The sequence below is a fragment of the Electrophorus electricus genome, chromosome 6, assembly GCF_041902795.1.
Source record: "Electrophorus electricus isolate QZ-2024a chromosome 6, ASM4190279v1, whole genome shotgun sequence".
Classification (NCBI taxonomy): domain Eukaryota; kingdom Metazoa; phylum Chordata; class Actinopteri; order Gymnotiformes; family Gymnotidae; genus Electrophorus; species Electrophorus electricus.
The window spans coordinates 5,562,114-5,582,120 of record NC_137502.1 but is presented as its reverse complement, the minus strand read 5'-3'; the positions used below and the strand labels follow the sequence as shown (position 1 = coordinate 5,582,120).

The 20,007-nt window shown below is 44.1% G+C and overlaps 1 protein-coding gene across 2 annotated transcripts; it reads right to left on the bottom strand.

Moving 5' to 3' along the window:
* Positions 1–727: 727 nt before the first annotated feature.
* Positions 728–19,941, bottom strand: edc4 (enhancer of mRNA decapping 4). 2 transcript variants are annotated; one of them, XM_027003956.3, is made up of 29 exons: positions 19,734–19,941; positions 18,827–18,977; positions 18,463–18,574; positions 18,261–18,360; positions 17,401–17,587; positions 17,054–17,201; positions 16,834–16,938; positions 16,627–16,736; positions 16,226–16,309; positions 15,664–15,759; positions 15,270–15,369; positions 13,707–13,887; positions 13,435–13,501; positions 13,095–13,189; positions 12,750–12,940; positions 12,489–12,565; positions 11,990–12,122; positions 11,039–11,550; positions 10,579–10,680; positions 9,555–9,698; positions 9,368–9,401; positions 8,989–9,169; positions 8,454–8,609; positions 8,019–8,134; positions 7,348–7,513; positions 6,830–7,016; positions 5,647–5,866; positions 5,210–5,373; positions 728–3,153 (listed from the first exon to the last, which is right to left on the bottom strand). In XM_027003956.3, exons 1-29 carry the CDS (start codon positions 19,819–19,821, stop codon positions 2,970–2,972), a joined length of 4,191 nt encoding a protein of 1,396 aa, XP_026859757.2. In that variant the 5' UTR covers positions 19,822–19,941; the 3' UTR covers positions 728–2,969. The 2 variants fall into 2 exon arrangements, with proteins under 2 accessions (XP_026859757.2, XP_026859756.2); XM_027003955.3 differs by having other exon boundaries at positions 11,039–11,667; positions 19,734–19,940.
* Between the last annotated feature and the right edge of the window lie 66 nt (positions 19,942–20,007).

The window sequence follows — 20,007 nt, the reverse complement described above, 5'->3', positions numbered from 1 at the left end:
ATATAAGCCCAACTAAAGGCTTCGATGGCTTCCAATAGTGTAGACGAGTGTTTTGTTTATTTTTATTTTTATTGAATTTTAACCCCTGAGTGTTTACATCCAGAGCTTTCAAAAGGAAGGAACAACTAACCCTAACCACGTCTCTGTCAAGGTATGTGCACACTAAGTCTATTACAAAACTCGTTTTACAATGTTCAGCTAGTTCATCTATGACTTCAATCATGACTTCACTCAAGAGGATAGTACTAACATCAGACAGCAATTTTCACTTTACTGCAGCAAAGTATCTTTAAAGGCAAGTGCCTGATGTTAGCCACATCTTTAGTCTTGCCAGTTTCACTTTCTAGAAGAAACACTGCTTTGAATGAATACCAAAGACCTCTCCAATAACTGAGCAATCCATGATTCGAGAGGCAGGTCACCAGGCAAGGATGCAACAATCACAATTTTAACTCCTTAAATAATACTGCGTTTCCCAGAACGCCAACTTTTTGGAGAACTGAGGCATCTTCATGAACTCAATAAGAGGATGCTGCAGGAGGATGAGACATGCAACATGGTCATCAACCACCCGTGTCCACCAATCAGAACAAAATCATAGCAGATAAAGATGCAGTAAATGTTTTTTTTTTTGGTTTTTTTTGCTATTCCTCCCTTAGCCTATGTGCAATTTGGAAGACACAAACACTTAAATGCAAAATGAGTGACCAAACTTTGAAACGAACAATTAACTTTTTTTTTTTTTATTCCAAAACGTCTAGGGTAAAAGAAATAAGTGTAAAATATACAACATAATAATCCAAGCATAAGGAACAAAATTCAAAACACGATGGAAAAAAAAAAAAGTACAAACGATCCTTGAGTCATACACAAAACAAGACCTAGCTTTTCAACACAAACTTGGAAAAACAAGTTGTTCTAAATAGAGAACACCTGCACGTCTCCGACATTTATGTCTATATGATTTTGATGCTTAACCCTGATCAGTATCAAACATTACTAAAACAATATTCAAGAGCATCAGAACCATTGGATTTTTATTTTACACTAATTACCTGCCTAAAACTGTGGTACAAGGAAAAGGTTAGTCTTGGTTGTAGCTCACAAAAAACAAAACAAAACAAAAACAAAAAAAAAGTTTTCAGCAGGCGACACATACATGAGTCAATCTGGTTGATCACAGCCCATCTAGTTAAGAAATGAGAGTCAGAGGCCTACACAATCATAATACAACTGAATTGAAGAAGGAAACATGTTTATAAATATAGGGATTACAGTGCACCAGTTTCTGTTGGCCAACACGATGGGGCTGAGAACCTCAGGGCAAAGAGGCATCTTAATCTGAACAAACGTACCTCTTCACATTAGCGTGGAGGCATTCTCCACTTAGCGTGTCCTTAGTAGCCATTCAAGATTGCCATATCAATAACTGCTTAAATATCTCAGTTAAAGAACAGGAGTGAAGCAAGCTTTACTATTTGCAAATAATAAATGTATTTTTATTACTTGGACAAGGAACCATACTGATGGGTGTGAACGGCAATTCTGTAATAAAAGAAAGCTAGAAGATGCAAACCATAAAAAGGCCTATAAAGTCTGTTTGAACAAATGTTATGAATATGCCAAAACACTAGTGTCTTAACCAGGGCTGCTCTTTTAAATGCCACTCACATGAAATATTTGAGAGAACAACTTGAGAAAAAAAAAAGTTTAAATAAAATTTACCACATTTTCAGAGAACTCGCAACAAAAATACCTCAACACATCTGGTTGCCCCCATTTAAATTCTCAATTCTTTCCTAATTGTGAGAAAAGAAAACATAGGAAGGGATTTGATCTTCAGCCCACACAAAAAAAAAAGCTCCAAGTCCCATTTGGTGGGGGTTCCAGAAACAAGTTACCAATGTCTGAAACAACAAGCTGATAAGGCACTTTCTGTAAAGGTGTCCATACTCTAGTGAGGACATGACAAAGCAGGAGCCCCCCTTTGCAGTTACAACTACAGTCTCTTATAATGAAACAAATACAGTCAACTGAGCTAAATACCACTGAATATATCATTTCTGGTCTTAGCTGGTTTGCCCAACACCAATCGAACCAAAGGGGCATGGAGAACAGAACTAAACCTGTGTGATGAAAAGGAGACAAAGATACTGCTCTTCAAGAGGAAAAAAATTTAAAAATCAGCAGGGAAAGAGAGCCTTCAAAAAGAGCATAGAACCAGCATATGAATATAGCCAGATAATATCCAAGCAGATAAATGCCATATAAATGCCTGCCCACTGGAGACCACACAGTAGCACTGCAAGTTCACAAACAGCCAAATAACTTCCTCAGTGTAACATAACCTTAACTGAGCATTCCTTATTGGCAAAAGGCATGCTTTAACATAATAGTCTGAATTGGGCTTGAGTGATATGAATTTTCTGAACCCTGTGTGGAATAACTTGATGCTCTCTGATGCATCTGCTGATTGAGGAGTTAACAGCCCAGCAGTTCAAAGCTGGTTGTAAGAAAATGTGGTAGTTTCTCTTGACATGAGTCTTACAACCAAATTTCTAATCACAAAATCAGTGGCATAGGTCTCGTGGCACTGTGAGGACAATTAACACAGATGCTCTGGGTACATACAAAATAAATCCTCTTTCACAGCATGTAGCAAGACGAATGTTTCCTTATTATGAGACAAGGAAATCAAACAAACACAAAGGGTGGATTGAAAGTGTCATGGGTGATCATTTGAAGAAGGAAAGAAAAAACAAAACGAACTACTATGACTCAGACGGCTTGAAGAGAAATGTAGCGCAGAGCCGTCATACAGCAAATTACAGTCCCTGGGTGTGGACTACAACTCGCACGCCGCTGAAGGATGTGAGAGCAAAGTGTGGGTGGAGTGCAGGAGGGGCAGTCGGGGACCAGTGGGGGGGCACGTGGACGTGGCAAGACTCTGCCACGGTAGCACAGGCGTGCTATTGGCCGACCAAACCCTGCAGCATCATCATGAGGCGACGGGCTCGCTTGCTCAGCGGGCCGTGAGGGTCCTGCTGCAAGAACTGGAACAGCTTCTGTCGCACCTGCGACAGCACGGCGCTCATGTGGTCCCTGGTGACTGGGTCCCCGTGATCCAGGCTCATCACAGCGTCCTCCAGATAGCTACACACACACACACACACACACACACACACACACACACACACACAGCTATGAATCGCAACGGTCCACATGCCACTGAAATAGCCAAGAGATTTACATCCCAAGAAATGGTTAGTTATTCATGGTATTATTTTATATGGTCTTTTTCAGATGATACAGCCCATAGTAGCCTCTCTCTGGGTACATAGGGAACTATCAAGAGGAAAATATCCCTTAAGAAAGAACAGGAGACGCAACAGATGCACTTCATTCATGATTAAATGAATGTTATAAGCATTGCCAAATCTCTGATATCACCACATATGGTGATATAAACGATTAATTTTATTGGCAATATAATTTTTGAATTATATTACAAAGAGGCATATTCTAACAAGCAACAGCTATCAGATAAACCTACACATTTTGCCCCAAGAACAGAGCAGAGAAGGAAAAACAAACTGAAGAGCCATACATGCGACTTCTTACATGTTGTCTGTGCAAGTGCTGTAAAAGCAAAACTAAACTTGAGAAGCGCAAATCCAATACTGATTCAATACTGATACAAGGAAAATGTTTCTACTACTAGATTAAAGTTCAAGTAACATTCCTTTTTTCTTCCATAAGCTTTTTTAGTCTCTGCATTTGAGATCATCATTAGTCTGCTTTGAAGCCTAATCTCATTACTTTAGAGAGGCCCTTTCCACTGAGACGGCACTCTAGCAATTAATATTGGATCGCAAAAGTAATGGTGATCTTTGATACACTCCGATTCACACGCACGCGCGCACATGAGGTTTTTCGTCTCCTCATGGGCGTAGAGCTTGACAAAAACCTGATAAAGGACTAATGAAAAGGCACCTGTCCAAATGGGGAATATTCACCATCTGCCTTTAACGTGAAACAATTTTGCAGTCTGATATAAGGTTGAATCCTCCACTTCTTCTAGAGTATGCTACATAGAGGTCACCTTAATTACCTTACAAGCACTCATTAACTTTAAAGCAACGATTAAAAAAAACAAAAACACCACACACAAGCACTTGACATTCCCGGAGTTACGCGTCATGTCCTGTTACAGATGGCCAAGATTTGCGGTCCCAAATCAGACTGCTCCGATTTCACAGTTGCAGAGCCCTTGTGTGTAAACCCTTACCAGGGTTATCTGAACACTAATCTTCCGTCTTAAGAGCCATTAGCCGCCCGTGTTACGGAAATGCGTTGTTCACATTTCAACCCTGTGGCTCAGTTTAAGCCCTCCTACACAGCAGTTGATCTAATTAAGATAATTAGAGAAAGTCAGAGCATCTGACCCAGTGCAACCTCTTGTTGTCTTAATTCTATCAGTCCCCATCAGATACAGTACAACTACCAAACGACGCACGTTGAACCAAATCCAGCTGGCACCTCCCACGTTCCGTGAGACTGCTGTGCCATCCCAAACAGTACCCATGTGTCCATGCCCACAGCTGCAGTGCACGTGCTAATGGCCGAGCATATGGGCGGCTTCACACAGCAGTGTCTGTGAGAAGAGTTCAGAGATGCTCTTGGCTTGCACATCTCTTCCAAAACAGTAAAGGGACTTGGCAGTGGGCAGGCCAGACATTAAGCAGTGATTGGAGGGAGGGATGCCCCTGTCCCTTAGCACGCGTTTGCAGGCCCTGGTTGGGCTGGAGAGGGCTTTAACAAGCCTAGCTCAGTGCTACTCACTGCATCTCTGCACAGTGTGCCTGTCACGCCAGCGAGGTCCAGAACAGCGGCTAGCCGCTCAAGGTCGTCTGCGGAGGAAGCAGGCAGATGGAGGGGGGGGGGGGCTGCATTTCGACGCGTCTCCTGGCCTCAGTGTGGCTGAATGGGGAGGCCCTTTATGAACTCCACTAAATTGATTTACATTCCATGGCAGTGGGTGCTTGCACTCGCTTTGTGTGGTCGTGCCTATGAACTCAAACCATCTTCGGTTCAGATAAGGACAATGCTTGGAGGAAGACATGCTGTCTTCCTCCAAGTGCTTGAAGAATACATGAGCTTGCCACAGGGCACTTCAGGTGAAATGCCCTGGCAGAGCATGGAGACCGACCTGATCTTGAGGTCTGTGCGTGTGGCCAGGCTTGTAGAGAGCTGTTGAATGAGTGAGAGCAGCACGGCTTGGTGCAGGGGACACGGGTGCTGTCCAAACACCTGCTGGGAGTCGATGGTCTCGCACACGTACAGCACCAGGTTCAGGTCAGCCGCAGACAAGGCCTGGAGGAACAACAGTTAACAAACAGCGACAAAAAAGCTCCACCACTTTTTCTGGCTTTAAAAAAAAGAAAAGAAAGTTGAATTTCTGTGTGGCCTTAAATAAGGTGAAGAAAACCAAGGAATGGACTGTTGACTGCAAGTTAAATGGTTTTAACTCAAAACAAAAAGTTCCTTTAGTTAGTGTGTGGTTAGGCACTTCATGACCATGCAATTATACCTATAAAGCTGACCTGAACATAACACCTCTGTGCTCGCTGCCCCCCCGTGTCTGACCTGCTGGAAGGCCTCGTTGAGATGGCCCTGCTGCAGCAGCTGCAGGATGCTGGCCTGCTGGGCCTGGAAGTCGAGGTGGGCAGTGGGCACGGGTGTGCCCGCCGCCGAACGCATGGCCTGCATGATGCTGGAGGTGACGGCCGCCTGCTGCTCCTTCATGGCCAGGCTCACCTCGCCCTTCACAATGCGCTGCACCTGGGTCAGGATGGAGTCCTGTAGGCTGCAAGCACCACACACTGGGGGTCAGCCTTCCGTCAGCAATCAGAGCAGCACTCGAAGGCACAGGCCACAGCAAGCATCACTTGCCACAAATCTCTCTAACGGTTAAGGAGCGGATTAATCATGCAGTGCTAATAAGTGAATCACACTGGCCAGGCTGGCTTTTGCTCGATGCTTCTAGCAACAGCACTGTAAGCATCTGCTTGTCGCACTCATAAGTGTGTAATGCCTTCTTGGCCAGGAAAGTCAGTCAGCTCCCCCTTAACTTTCGAATACAAACAGCAAGCTGCTACATAAAGCTTTAGAGTCAGCAATACAATCATAAGGAGAGTGTTAACTGATGGGTATAAGTTTAAATTGGTACATTACTTTCTTAATGAGAGCCAAAGAGCTGGAAGAAAAGCTTTTTTTATACTTCATGAAAGGAGAGCAGTGGGCAGGATAACACAAATTAAGTATTTTGAGCAGAACAATAGCACACCGGTTTACGTTCCACAGTGGCTCCAAATGGAAGCATTGCTTTAGTATTCAGAAGCCTGGTGGGGTAATTTCTTAAAGCTGAGAACACACAAGCAGATTAGTACTAAACTGCCATTATGAATTGTTTTTGCAACTGCAGTACAAACAACGGGAGGGGAAGATTAATAAATGTCTCCAAACAATATTACACTAAGCAAAGTGCTGAGAGAAAAGCAAACCAGCTTTATTGGCAGAAATTAAACCCTGGCTTAAGCACACTTCTGCATACCAAGTGTTTATGCTTTGCCTTAAGCAGCAATCAGTCTACACATCCACAGCGAATATTTCCATGAGAAAGGGAAATTATTATTTTTTTTAAATAATGAAGGATGTCTTATGGCAACCTCCCACATGTGCTACTCACTGGAGTTTCAATAAGCTTTGATTTTTGAATTAAAAAATAGATGACGTGTGGGTGGGTGTGCGGGGGAGGTGAGCGGCTTACTTTCCCACGATCAGGTGGAGCTGGTGCTGAACCTCAGAGCGCACGCTGGCTGCTACAGTAGTGGCCAGCTGATCTTGTGATGTCTGCAGCGTGTCAATCATCTGCTGCAGCTGAGCAATCACAGGGTCCCGTGCATCCTGCTCACGCTGCTTCCTGTTCTTGACATGCGCCTCCAGCTGCTGGATATCTGGGGTGAGTGCGAGGAATCAGTACTGAACTTTAGTACATCAAAATGGTAAAAATAAATGTATTACATGTATTTTTTTTTTAAAAAGAAAAACAGTTCCATTGAGCTTGCTGCCATCAACAATATGTGCAGTTTTTAAATTCTGCTGCCTAACTACTTGCAAAAGGTCTCAAACAGAGGAGGTTTGCCAACAGCACGATGTACCATCTGTTTAATTCCCTCAATATACTGCTTGGGTTTATCTTTTGACTGAGATAAACAAACACAGAAAAGCAGCACAGCACCAGGCTTCCAGATGGGCTTTGAGAGGTGGTGGTTTGGTCATTCTTACACTCATGGGTTCCCTGCTTAAAGCTGTCATTGATCTGCTGGAACATGGACTGGCAGCCGCGCTCAAACACAGGGAGCACGATGCTCTGGAAGGCGTCTTTGTAGGCCGCCTGGATAGGGCCCTGCATGGCTTCAGCTGCCGCGCGTCCCATCGCATCCGTAGTGTTCTGCACAGGGAGGAAAATGGGGACACAGGAGGAATTAAACCCTCCTGTGTAGCAGGTGCTCTTCAACATGAAATGAGTGTGGGGTGCACCAACTCATTTCAAACCATGTGCCCTGGTACTATTGTTACTATTAATGCATTAAATTCTTATACATTATTAGTTGACATATAAACATATACATTAAATATATTGTTATACATACACATACACATACACAGTACACAAGGTATACAGGACGTTTCAAGCCAGTTTCCTTGACACACATTCTAGACTGAGCCTAAACCTAGACTACAATTAACAATGGTTAATCCCCATCAAAAGTGCAATTTATTCCTAGAGTAATCTTAAACTGTGTTCTGGAAAATAGCCCTGTGACCAAGATGAGAAATTCTGTGAAGGCCATGTATCACAGCACTAAAACTGCAGATCCTGCAGAACTTGTGCTAGCCAATCTTTAAACTCAAATGTTTAAGCATGTGCACACATTCACATGCACACTACACACCTTAGACTTGACCACTTTGGTGACGTTCTCTTTTAGCGTTCCCTCCACTGCGGTCAGCTTGGCTGCAATCGTGCTGCTCATCTGCCCAGTCACAGGTTCCATACACTTCGAAATGGCTGCAACACGGCGAACAACCACCAATCAGCGCACCATATAAGTGGGTCCTCCACATGGCCAATCCAGTACACCAGCGGCTCTCAACTTCAGCCCTGGACATTGCGCATATTAGAAGCTTCTCCATGCAGTACTAAACCACTTCAGGAAAGGGAATGAAAAGAATGGGTGGTGATGTTCCTTGTTATTAATAGGACTTCACGCCAAAACAGCACCACCGGCTTCCGCTTGCTGACAATGTTTTTGGGTTGAAGCATCCCTTCAAGCTACCACATAGAAAAGGCCGATTGACCAGCAAGGCGGCCGTCAGACGGCTCTTACTCTGCGGAACGGTTTTCTTCATCTCCTCGCGCAGCACCTTGTCCAGACGGCTGGAGAGCATGGTGCCCAGAGTGTGGGCCAGCTGCTGAGCCAGGTGGTCCTGGAGCTGCTGGCTGCGCGTGTGCCCCTCCGCCAACAGACGCTCCATCCGCCTCTCTGACGCACACAGCCAGTCAAGGGTCCAGCAGCAAACGTGGTTTAAAAGCCCATAAAGGCAGTAAACAGACTGGTTTTAAATTGCAATAGCCTTCAGACATTTAAAAGGCAAGAAGGACAGAACCTATGTATTAGAAATAATAAGCCTTTTTTTTTTCTTTTTTTTTTTAAGAGTGAAATGTAACGCATTTTGCCTTAACAAAAGCAGCAAAAATAATACATACTATTCTAACAGTCTACCTGAAAGCACTAGACAATCAATCAGAGACCCTTACAGTTACCACTCAAAGGCTCACCCACAGAGCAGGTCTGAGTTATCCCCATCTCTACTGTCCTCTGCAACAAAACCCTACAGCCTAGCTGCTTAGTGGAAGGATACCTTCCTGCTCCTGTTGTGTGAGTAGGACATGCTCGACATGGGCCATGATGGAGCTCTGCACAGCATCCATGTGGCCCGTGACCCTCTGCAGGAGCTCCTGTTGGCTCTGCCGCAGTTCGGACAGCTCCCTCTGCTGGCTCCTGAGAAGAAGCAGCAGCTCCTCTTGCACTTCTGAACTCAGCTGGCCCCAACAGGCACACGCGCACACACACACACACACACACAAAAGGCTCAGTAGGGACAATACTGATCCAAGAACAGTTACCTCATTTAAACGAGTTCACAGAACACATTACAGTTGTGCAGACATGGAGACAATCATGTTATTCTTATTTCTACTCATGGACATATTGAGTAAGGCACAGAATGGTGATCTTACCTGGTGATCTGCCTGTCTGGATTGTGAGGAATCACTAACAGGGAAACATGACATAAGTGAATATACTTGGGATACCTTTTCTAATTCAAGTTTTAGAATTCAAATAATTCTACACACATGCACTGAGAGGTGGGACATAGTAAAGCAGTTTGGATATAAAAGCTTCGCAACATGGCAGGTGGCTCACCCATCATCCTTCTTGCTTTTGCGTTTGAGTTTGGGGGAGCCACGAGGCGAGGTCTTCCAGTCCTTCACCGGGAGCCTGTGAGAAGCCCGAGAACCGCAGTTCCCTGATGACGACGCCAGACTGGCCACCTCGTCGTCATGGTCACTGAGGTGAAGAAAGGTGTGCCAGCCAGCCACCATTAGAGCACTGCAGACGTCCTTCAGTAAAGGAACACTCCAGTTTTTCTTAACCTAATCTCACTCTCTCATATGCAGTGCATGGTTAATTACCACAGAATAATTTCAGAGCATGTACTGTAACTTGGAACACACTTCTAACGACAGTCTAGGGGCGGTGTTGATAATCTATTAAGTTACGGTTCTTGTGTTTTCACAGTACAGTGAAACATGACATTATGCGTGGTAATCGTATGCTAAAGGTGGAGCAGATTAGGTTGAAAGATCCTGCTTGATGGCTTTTAGCTTGTTGAAATCTTGGGGTGAAATACTCCCTTGTAGACATATTACTAAAAATAATAAAGTAATATACTAGGCTTTATCACACATTTAAATGTTAATTATATCTATAAAATGATTAAAAACTGAAAAATGAACTAATTATATCACATGATTAATTACAGTAAGGCCTATGACTCAAGAAATAGCTCAATGGAGCGTGCAAGTTGCTTGAATCAGTTTTCTGCCAAAACCTGGAAGATACTGTTCCTGCCAAAGCAGAGGCAGTCAAAGCTATCAGTCACATGTCACACGCCAAAACTTTGATTTGAAAACAGAAAACTGAGCTATCCAAGCTCCTTAAAGTGCCTTAAAATACAGCATAAAACATGTAAAAGTTTGTATGATAAGCAGTTTTATTGTAAACAACAACACCACCACAAGCTTTACCCAAGTCGTACATGTTGTATTAAAATGGGAAGTATATGTAGACACCGGAAACTGATCAATTATTCATACTTTGTATACGCACTAAAAGCAGTATGTGATTGTGTCCCTGGGGCTAAGGCTACTGTGTGACTGGTACCCACCTCTGCTCAGCACTGGCATCTTGGCTGTCGTTCTGGGTCAGGTGATACGTGCGTCTGTGGTAGGGAGGAGACAGGTGCCTGTCCTTCAGATCCTCTCTGGAGCTGGACAACATTCACATCCCAAAAAGGGTCATGCAATTTTAACGACTGCCAAAGTTGATACTACATAATATTAATGTCTAACTTTCAGGTTTGGTCACCCATCACTATACAACAACCTCAGAAATTTACGACTACCAACACTAATCTTTATTTATAAAGCTCTTTGTCAATCCTAGCTAGGTAGATAGGCAGCTAGATAGATGGATGGAATTGGCTTTACATAGGAAAGCCTGGAAATGCACAAGCAATTTCATGGTTTTTAGCAAAAACTTGGACAACGGCAAAGATTAAAGTTCACATTTGTGTTGTGAGCATTTCACTGCTCACAACACAGGCCAGGTGTGTCCCTGTGCCTCACCAGTCTCCCAGGCCATTATCGCGCAGGCTGTTCCGTGTCTCGCGGGTGATGTCAGGCGCAGCGGGCCAGCTGTGGTTCGCGCTGCTGTCGGAGCAGGAGGTGGCAGCCACGGCGGCGTTCTCCTGCGATAGCGCCGTCTCCAGTAGCGACGGCGTGGTTCCCAGCCTCTGCTCGGCGTCGCTGGCGCCTGCCCCTCCGAGCTCCAGTGGCAGGAGCACATGCTCCGAGCCATTGCGGTTGCGAGGCGAGAGCAGGTGCAGGGCTGAGGCAGCCGACGCCATGCTGTCCGCGTGGAGGCCCTGGAGCTGGTCGCGCGGCTCGCCCGTCGCCGCACCGGCCAGGCCCCGCTGCAGAGTCTCCGAAGCGATCTCAGGCATGTCCTGTGAGATGGCTGTGGAGGCAGAGGAGATGACGTCCGGGGAGCGGGCCCGGGTGGGTGACGCCTGGGGCAGCAGCATGGGCTCGATGGCCTGCAGGTCCAGGGAGAGGGGTGGGTTCGGAGAGGGCAGTACCTGCATAGGGGGCAGTGGGTAGGGCAGGGGAGGCGCGTGAGTGTAGGGGGCTGCCTCACACAGCAGAGAGGCCTCGCGCAGGAGGGAGGGAGAGCGCACAAGCGGAGGAGAGAAGCCCTGGTGTGCGGCCAGGCCAGAGTGGCATGGGGCGAGGACAAAGGGTGCCAAATAGAGAAGGGGTTGGGGTGCAGTGCCCTCATTAGATTCAAAGGCAGAACTCTCAATGCAAGAGTCAAAAGAAGGACCGTTATGGGTTTTCATATGTAAATATTTATGAACAATGGAAGCCAAAAAAGTGTGAATATAATTCAACCGTTTAAGAACATATGGCGTGGAAAAACTCTTTGAAGGCAAGGTAAACAAAATGACGTGTACAGTTAACAAAACCAAAATCATTACATACACACACACACACAATTATTTATATTTATATAAGTACCTGGAGGTTTTCTCCCAGGCCTGGGATGAGGATGGAGCTGGACCTCGGGCTGTTGGTGCTTGCGCTGAGGGTCAGGCTGCTGCTGGCTCCGTCCGTCACCAGCTTGGGGCTCTGGGTGAGGTCCTCCACAGCCCTGAAGTAACAACACAGAACACACAGAATTTGAACTATTCATGAATGGGAACCTTCCAAGCAAAAAGCACCAATATAGCTAACTGATTTCTATGTAATAAATCACAAACAGCAGGCAGGCTGCACTGGCTAAATCTGCACTGCAGTATCATATTTTGTGATGCTTTCAGTTCCCACCCAGTGCAGTTGGGTTTGATTCCAGCTCCTCATTCACCTGAACAAGGTAATCGAGGACTGCAGCGAGCTTGATTACCTGGTTGAGGTGTGCTGGGAGAGTACCTCATTAAGAACCGATGCCATAAATTGATTTTGTCCTAGAAGCTTCTGAAGTCCAGCCTAATGGCTAATGACAGGGCTTGGCCCCTACCTTGCGCCGCTGTCTGAACTGCTCACGGCTGTCACTATAGTCAAGCTGCTGGCACTGCTACCAGGAGACGCTGGCACCTGAGGTGGCACAGTGCTATTATTAATATAACTATCATCAAATGTTATTGTTTACTATTAACAACAACCGTGGTATTACCATACAAATATAACGTTAAATGCAATTTGGAATTTGACTGTTAGATTGTTTTTCATATAAAGAAAAGAACATTTCTGGACCACGGTTAGTGAGCATGGAACTTACAGAAGCGCTGGGGGTGAGGAAGGCATCCGGAGTCATAAGTTTGGGCATGGCGGCACCAGCAGGGCTCAGGAAGTCAGCGGGTGCCGGGAGAACGGGCATCTTGCACAGGTCGCTTTGCAAGTCGCTGCCCCCCGACTCCTTATCCGAGTTCAGCGCCTCCACACTCAGATCCGTCAGCGGGTCCGCAAAACCTGGAGAGCACAGACGTCAAAGAACGCGGCAGCACAGTCACACGTGCACACGTGCACGAAGCACAAAATCTGGAAACTAAGGAATTAGAAGAGAGATTAGTTGATGGGACACGGGGAAAAAAAGTAATTAAGGGCATTAAGCCGTGGGCCGTACCAAACCCGTCCTGGGAGGCGGAGCTAGCCGGCATGAAGAGAGAGGCAGCAGCATCCTGGTTGGGCTGGAACCAGATCTGGACGTCCTGGAGGGACCTGTGACAGGAGAATGTATTATAGCGCAGCTGCTCACACCCACTGACAACACTGTACACATCGCCGCGAGAATGCCATGCAGCTTGCCTGACTCTGTATGCAAGGATTAGAATTCATATCCACTAAATGCATGCAGAAACCCTGAGATGCACAAGCCAAGAAGAAATTTATTTAGAATTTGAGGCTTCGGGGATAAACATGACTTTTGTGCTAAATGGGGAAGGGTGTGGGGCTGTTAAACTCACTTTGTGTGCACACAGTAAAGCTTAATTTGAATTCCTGATTTGGACTCCAGGGGCCCTTGGCTTCCCTCTGTGAAAAGCAAATAATAAGAAGAAGAAGAAGAAGAAGAAGAAGAAATCAAACCTTTGCACCATAATGCACTAGGAACAGCAAAAACACTGCCATTTGGACTCATCCAAAAGTGTTTCATATCACTCGGTGAACTGTTCCACTGACATTAGCATTTAAGAGAACTCAGACAGCAATAAAAGCAACATGTAAAACGAGCTCTAACCTGTCGTCATACTCTCGCTCTCCTCGTCTGGGGGGAGGACTTCAGTGTGGCGCAGGCGGGCATGACTGACATCCTGAACACCAAAGCTCAGCACAGGGTGTGTGAGCAGGAACTCAGAGACCGCTGTGAACCTGGCACGACCCTTCTCCTGGTCCTGGAAGAGCTCCATCACATACAGCACCTGTATCGCAACATGTGCCCACAATCAGATCACTCACACAGGCTCTGCTCACATCTCCCAGGTCCCACTGAGAACTGTTCAAGTGCCAGATGAAGCCGATACCCAATCAGATGACATTTACATTGTTTGGCAGATGCTCTTGTACGTATTTCTATCAGTACGACAAAATGGAGCCTGTGAACTTGGTGCTGTTATCATCATCATCTCGCCCTACCCACTGTACCAGGTGAAATGCTAACCCATGTCCAAGAGCTCCAGCACTGAATTTTAAAAAATACAGAAACGGCTGCATTCTTCACTTCATACATACAAACAGTAATTAAAATAAAAAAAAGCAGACACCCATTAAGCAGCTCCTAACAGCATTCCACAAATTTATATAGAAACAAGCAAGCACCAAATTTCCATTCCCAATATTTTCTTAATAAAATATTCTTATAAAGGATTGTCATCCCACCGCCAGTGCATCTGCATTTGAAACTACATGTTAATGTTTTCAATGTTAACTGCACTTTTAAATTTTATTTTATATTACATTAATTAAACAGTTTACCATGTGCTGGTAATTAATTACCTACACCATTGCTGTTACCTCAGGAAAAGGCAAAGAATACCTTTGCTATCTTTAGCCTTTGTAACAATATCTATGTTTTTCACTTTTTTGTTCAATTTCAACACTAAATTTAGAACTAATTATACAACATTTATACATTGCACATACACAACCCATACAAGTTCGCCTTGACTACTTTAAGAAGCTTGAATTTCATTCCGAACATACAAAAACTTTTAAATGTGCAAATATTAGCATCAGAACATTATCATAATTTCTTTTGTATATTAATCCATATCAAATATAAGTAAACTGCAGAAAATCCATATTGATATAACATGTTTCTGAAGGAAGTTGGCAGCTACACTAATTCCACAGCACGTTTTATATTTTCTGAATTTACAATGCATCCTGTCTCTGTATAATAGAGGTATATGGACAATGTTTCTCAGACAATATTTGCCCCACTTGTATTAACAGCACAGGAACATGGAAATTATATCTGTTGTAGGTATCAATCCAACATTCTCAACACAGGAACCTTTTTTTTTTTTTTTTAAAGAATTGAGCTCTTTGAAAGCAAGCTATTATTACAAGGGCACATCAGGTCATGGTTTCAGTGTTGTGGCAATTTTATTTTCCATAAACAAGGCAGCACATTTCCAACCAAAACACTACAATCTCCACAATTGTGCTCCAACCATGCCACACATGCTATTATCATTGGCCATTCATAGACTACATCCAATAATATCACCAATAAATGCAGCGCTAGTGAGTGCCTATTTGAGGCAGTGGCGTGAAAACCAGATGAGGAGAAAGCACAGACCTTTCTCTGCACGTCTGTGAGGATGAGACACTCTGCAGACAGGTCCAGGCTGGCCTTCAGACTAGGCAGGACATGGGAGTTTAACGGGTCCGGACTAAACCTAAAACACACACAGAACCCAGATACAGCAGCAGCATTGCCCAAGAATCCTTACGGCTTCATGACAGTGAACTCCTGCAATGGTGCTGCAAAATCTCACCGTTTCCAAGTGAGGACGTTTTTCGAAAAGCTTCAGATACATAATACAAATAAGTAATTTACTGGTCAAAAAAAAAAAAAAAAAAAAAAAAAAAAACTTAAAAAAACCTATACTGGAAAGATTTGGACAAACTATATCAGTCAGACAGTTGAAACTGGAAACTACACATAAAACCTTTGTATAAAATAAACTCACCTGATGGTCTGGAGGCAGGTCCATGAAACTGTGCACCACATTTTCAGCTCCTGGTTCTGGTCTGCTCCCGTGATCAGAAACCTCCAGAAGGGCATGCTGGAACACAGCACAACTGAACAATCAGCAGGGAAGAGCACACCTAAAACTGAGAGCTCAGAAAGGCATAAAGCAACAAGGATAACATTTTAGTTCTTGCTTTGAGAGCATATCTGATGATAAAGAATAAATTCTTTCAGCATCTCTTAAGCAGTGCATAGGGACTGGCATAGTCAATAATTATGATATGAATGTGTACAGTCATTAAACAGCAACTTGCATTTATTAGTGTATGAATCAAAACACAGTGAAATAGTTAATGTGTAGAAAATGGCGACTAAACCCCAAAAGGCCACACAGGGTGCCACCCTTTGGCTGCTTGTATGATAGGTTCCTTGATTCTGGTTCTGCAAGAGGCCAAACAGCACTAATTCTGCCAGTTCTTTTGTAGTGGAAAAGCAAAAAAATGGTTCAAGATTATGGCACCGGCACCATGTTGGTGGAAAAGTACCATACGGTCACTCACTCTGGGTCTTGCTTCTTGTGGTTGTCACAGAAGAGCAGGCAGGAGAGAGGCCGTCCGTTATGGGGCTGCCACTCGTGTAGACATCTGCAGGACATGGAGTCAGTTTCAGAGACTAGAGATCGAGATCCTGACCACATACTGACCATTCAGCACTCTAATTAAATGACAAGTAAACAGAGAACTGTTTTTTTATATATATATATATATATAAAATACTGGACTGAGAGGAATTTCTAAATGGAAATGAACTTAAGTAAATGTGCTTTAATTATAGATCAGTGATTTAAATTTATTCACAAACGTCAGACCGTAGAGGTGATATGAGTTTTCCAATGGGCTTTTTCCAAATGCAAGTAATCTGCTTTGACTCTTTACACAGGCAGTGCATTTACTAGGCATACCTTGGTTGGTCTTGCCCTTCAATGTAAATCTGCCAGAATTTGACATAGCCATCATGACTGGCAGTGGCCAAGACGGTGCCATCAGGGGACAGAGCACCCTCACTGATTCGCTGTATAAAAGCAGAGAGAGTCCACGCTGAGTGCAAGTCAGTGGTGTGTACTGTAATTACAGCATGGGGCAGCTCAAAGTCAGGCATGACTGCCTACCGCTGTGTGTCCGTTAATGGTGATGAAGCCCTCTCTAAGATCGGTGGCGTCCACAGGCCACGTACTGTTACTGGAGCGCAGGATGTCAAGGTCCCAAACCTCAGCCTATGTGCATGAAAGTCCGACAAAAGGAAAAACAGTCAAGAGGTATCAAAAACGGTCCTGAGGCAAAAGATGATTAAAGGAGGGGGCGAACAGCCTGATTGGGGATGCAGTTTACCCGGTCCTCGTGCAGTAGGGCCAGGGTCTGGCACGGGTCCTCTGGACTGTCATCACTATCCTCAGGGATAAAGGGACACCAGATCAGCCTGCGGTTTGAGTTCAGTGGCGTGTCCTCGGGCCTCCGGATGTGCACGATCACTTCGTCTCTGAGGGATGGTGTTAAGGGGCAACAATGCGGCCAAATGCCATGTCTAACATACTCTCACACTTCTGTTTTCCCCGAACATGCAAAAACACCATGGATTAAAGCTTTCCAGCTGTGCACAGTCCTGACGGCTGAGTGTAACTGCTAAACAATGTGCCCAAATCCCAGACCGTGTAACCTGACCCAACAGAGGAAGATACTGTATTTTGCTGTTGTGGCTGGTGAGCTGCCAGATGAACATGTTGCCGGCCTCGTCGACACAGCCCAGCAGGGCAGAGTCGAGGTGGGCAAAGGCCAGGTCCGTGACTGCCCCCGTGAAGCCTTTCAGCAGCGTGCGCTCCGACGAGCCCAGCCGCAACACGCGGATCATGGCATGGTTGTTGGCACCTGGGAACAGGTAGGTGGAGTCAAATTCCAAAATCACAGCACAGCAAACTGCATGACTGTCATAGTCCTAGGAATCCAATTTCCTGTTCATGACCATGCAGATTTCATACATCACCACTAATATTCAGGTCTTTTTTACCATGTCTTGTTGTGATGGAAAACCTGAAGAATGGTGGAATTCCAAATAAATAATAAAAAGGCAAATAAACATAGAACATAAACTTTTGAGGACAAAGCAAACAAGTGTGAAGAGTACCGCATAAAGTGCTACACAACTGAAGCTCAACTCAAAACTACTAAATGCTTACAACTTTTTACATATTGATAGAGAAATACAATTCCATGGAGAAAACTCAGTGGAAGTACGTAAGCTACTTATTATTTCTACAGCAATAAGAATTTATTTTATGCATACTAGTCAGTGATTTCAGGACCTTTTATTCTCGACATAATCTAATTAGCCAACCATAGCCCATCACCAACAAGTACAGCAATAAAGATTTTGACCTGTAAAGTGTCTGAATGAACAAAAATCCACTGCTACATCAAACCATGCAGTCACAAATTGTCCTAGTTTGGATATTGCAACGTCTTACGTGATACTAATCAATGGTCAAGCTGAAGGGTGCACAACACACTGAAAAACTCAGACTAGCAAATTTTGTCCACTTACCTCTAATGGCATATGCCAAGTATGCGTTAGACACTGCTATTAAGTTTCCGTAGTAATACTTGTGCTCCCAATCATATTTTGCTACTGGCTGTATTTTAACCTGTAATAAAAAAGCCTTTATGTTCATACAACAGGTATCCACTCAGCATCCACTCAGTATTGCAGAACTGCAGAAATGATTTGCAAAAAATTAAAATCATACCTTATTGCTCCCACGAGCTTTACTATCTATACTAGAGTCTCGACTGGCGACAATTTCCACATTGTTAGCAGTGATGGCAATGCAAGTGGAGCAATCATCCCCAGATAAAGAACTAGAGATTAAATATAGAGGTATACATGTAAAGGAATTTTAAAAATTATGTATCCAGTTACATCTTGTCCTGACAGTTGTTTACTCAACACAACACACACCCTATTGACAATTCAAACATTTAGCCTGTCAAATGTTCTACCAAAAAGAAATCAAGTATATAAGAACTCAGATGTGTTGTTTTAAAGGATACATATATTTACACAGTAATTTACAAAAGAGAAATATCAAATCAGGTAAAGACAATGCTTACATCGTTTGAGTATCTGGTGTGCTCATATCTGAGTTGTGATCTGAGGGTTCCACCAGTGGACTTTGAACCCCTGCACCAATAAGGTCAGCCCCCAGAAGTCCGTTTAACTCTCCATTAACAGAGGTCCTCTGGCTCTCACTTGCAGCGCCCTCTTGTTAAAACAAGGGACAAACATTTTAGGTTCTAGCAGTATTAATGCACTGCCATAATATAGAGCAGTTAAGTTCAGTAAAACCTTCCACAGTCCGATGTTAATAAAAACAAACGTCCTCAGAACTACGAGCCGGGGTAATATGGAAAATGTTTATTAATATTGTCATCATTTTTTTTATTATTCCAAATGTGACGAATCATTTCACAGATAGCAAAGGTAACTAGCTCATAGGTTAAAGTTTCAGAACCGGGTAATTATCAAAGCTGCGTCATGTATAATAACTATTTGTTTGAATTCCATTTAAACAAATATGCTAGCAACCAAGGCGGCTAGTTAGCGACCACACAAAAACAAGAACGAAGAAAGACAGATCAACTGTTAACGTTGCAACAAATGTAAATATACGTACAAGTAGATCGTGTAGTTCTAATAAGCGCCGTGAATCACTTAACTATGTTGTAATTAACAAGTCAAACATCAGAACTAAAGATTAGCGTGTTGTACTAGTAAGCTGTTCGGGGCTAGCCAGCCAATTGGACCGAGCGTCCCTTCACTTTTTTTCTCCTCCAATTTAATCATCAATCATTTAATATCAAGCAAAAGCGCCATTCGAATGCAAAATGTATTAACTGAGGAAATAAATAAGCGCTTAACAAAGAGTCAGTTGTCACTGTGAAGTAAAAGTGACACTGCACAGCTGAGGCCTAGCTAGCTAGCTAGCCGCTACACCTGCGCCGTCCTCCCGTAACTCACCGGCGGAATTATTGGGTCGATCCAATTTCAAGATGTCTCGAAGATGCTGGGTTGCGCCTTCTATATCTATGTTGGAACTGGAAGCCATAAGGTAAAGAAAGGGGTTGTATCGATGAACCGCGACGAATTTTCCACTATTTTTGTCCTGTGTTCGCCCCTACGAAAACCTTGCAACTATTCTGACTTCCGCTGGTGCTCCTGCTTTTTCATTCCCGGCATCGACGGCCGCTTTCTCAGTTCCGTCGTCACGTCCAGATTCGGTACGTGGAGTTTT

Bases quoted from the DNA above. Each gene is read 5' to 3' on its own strand.
- edc4 (XM_027003955.3), bottom strand. From the start codon at position 19,821: ATGGCTTCCAGTTCCAACATAGATATAGAAGGCGCAACCCAGCATCTT. The intron at 12,123-12,488 runs GTAGGGGCCAAG...TTGTTACTTCAG, and splicing joins AGTTCAGACAGCGGCGCAAG to GGCTGTGGAGGACCTCACCC. The intron at 9,170-9,367 runs GTAAGATCACCA...TGTTGGGGCCAG, and splicing joins CCAGACAGGCAGATCACCAG to CTGAGTTCAGAAGTGCAAGA.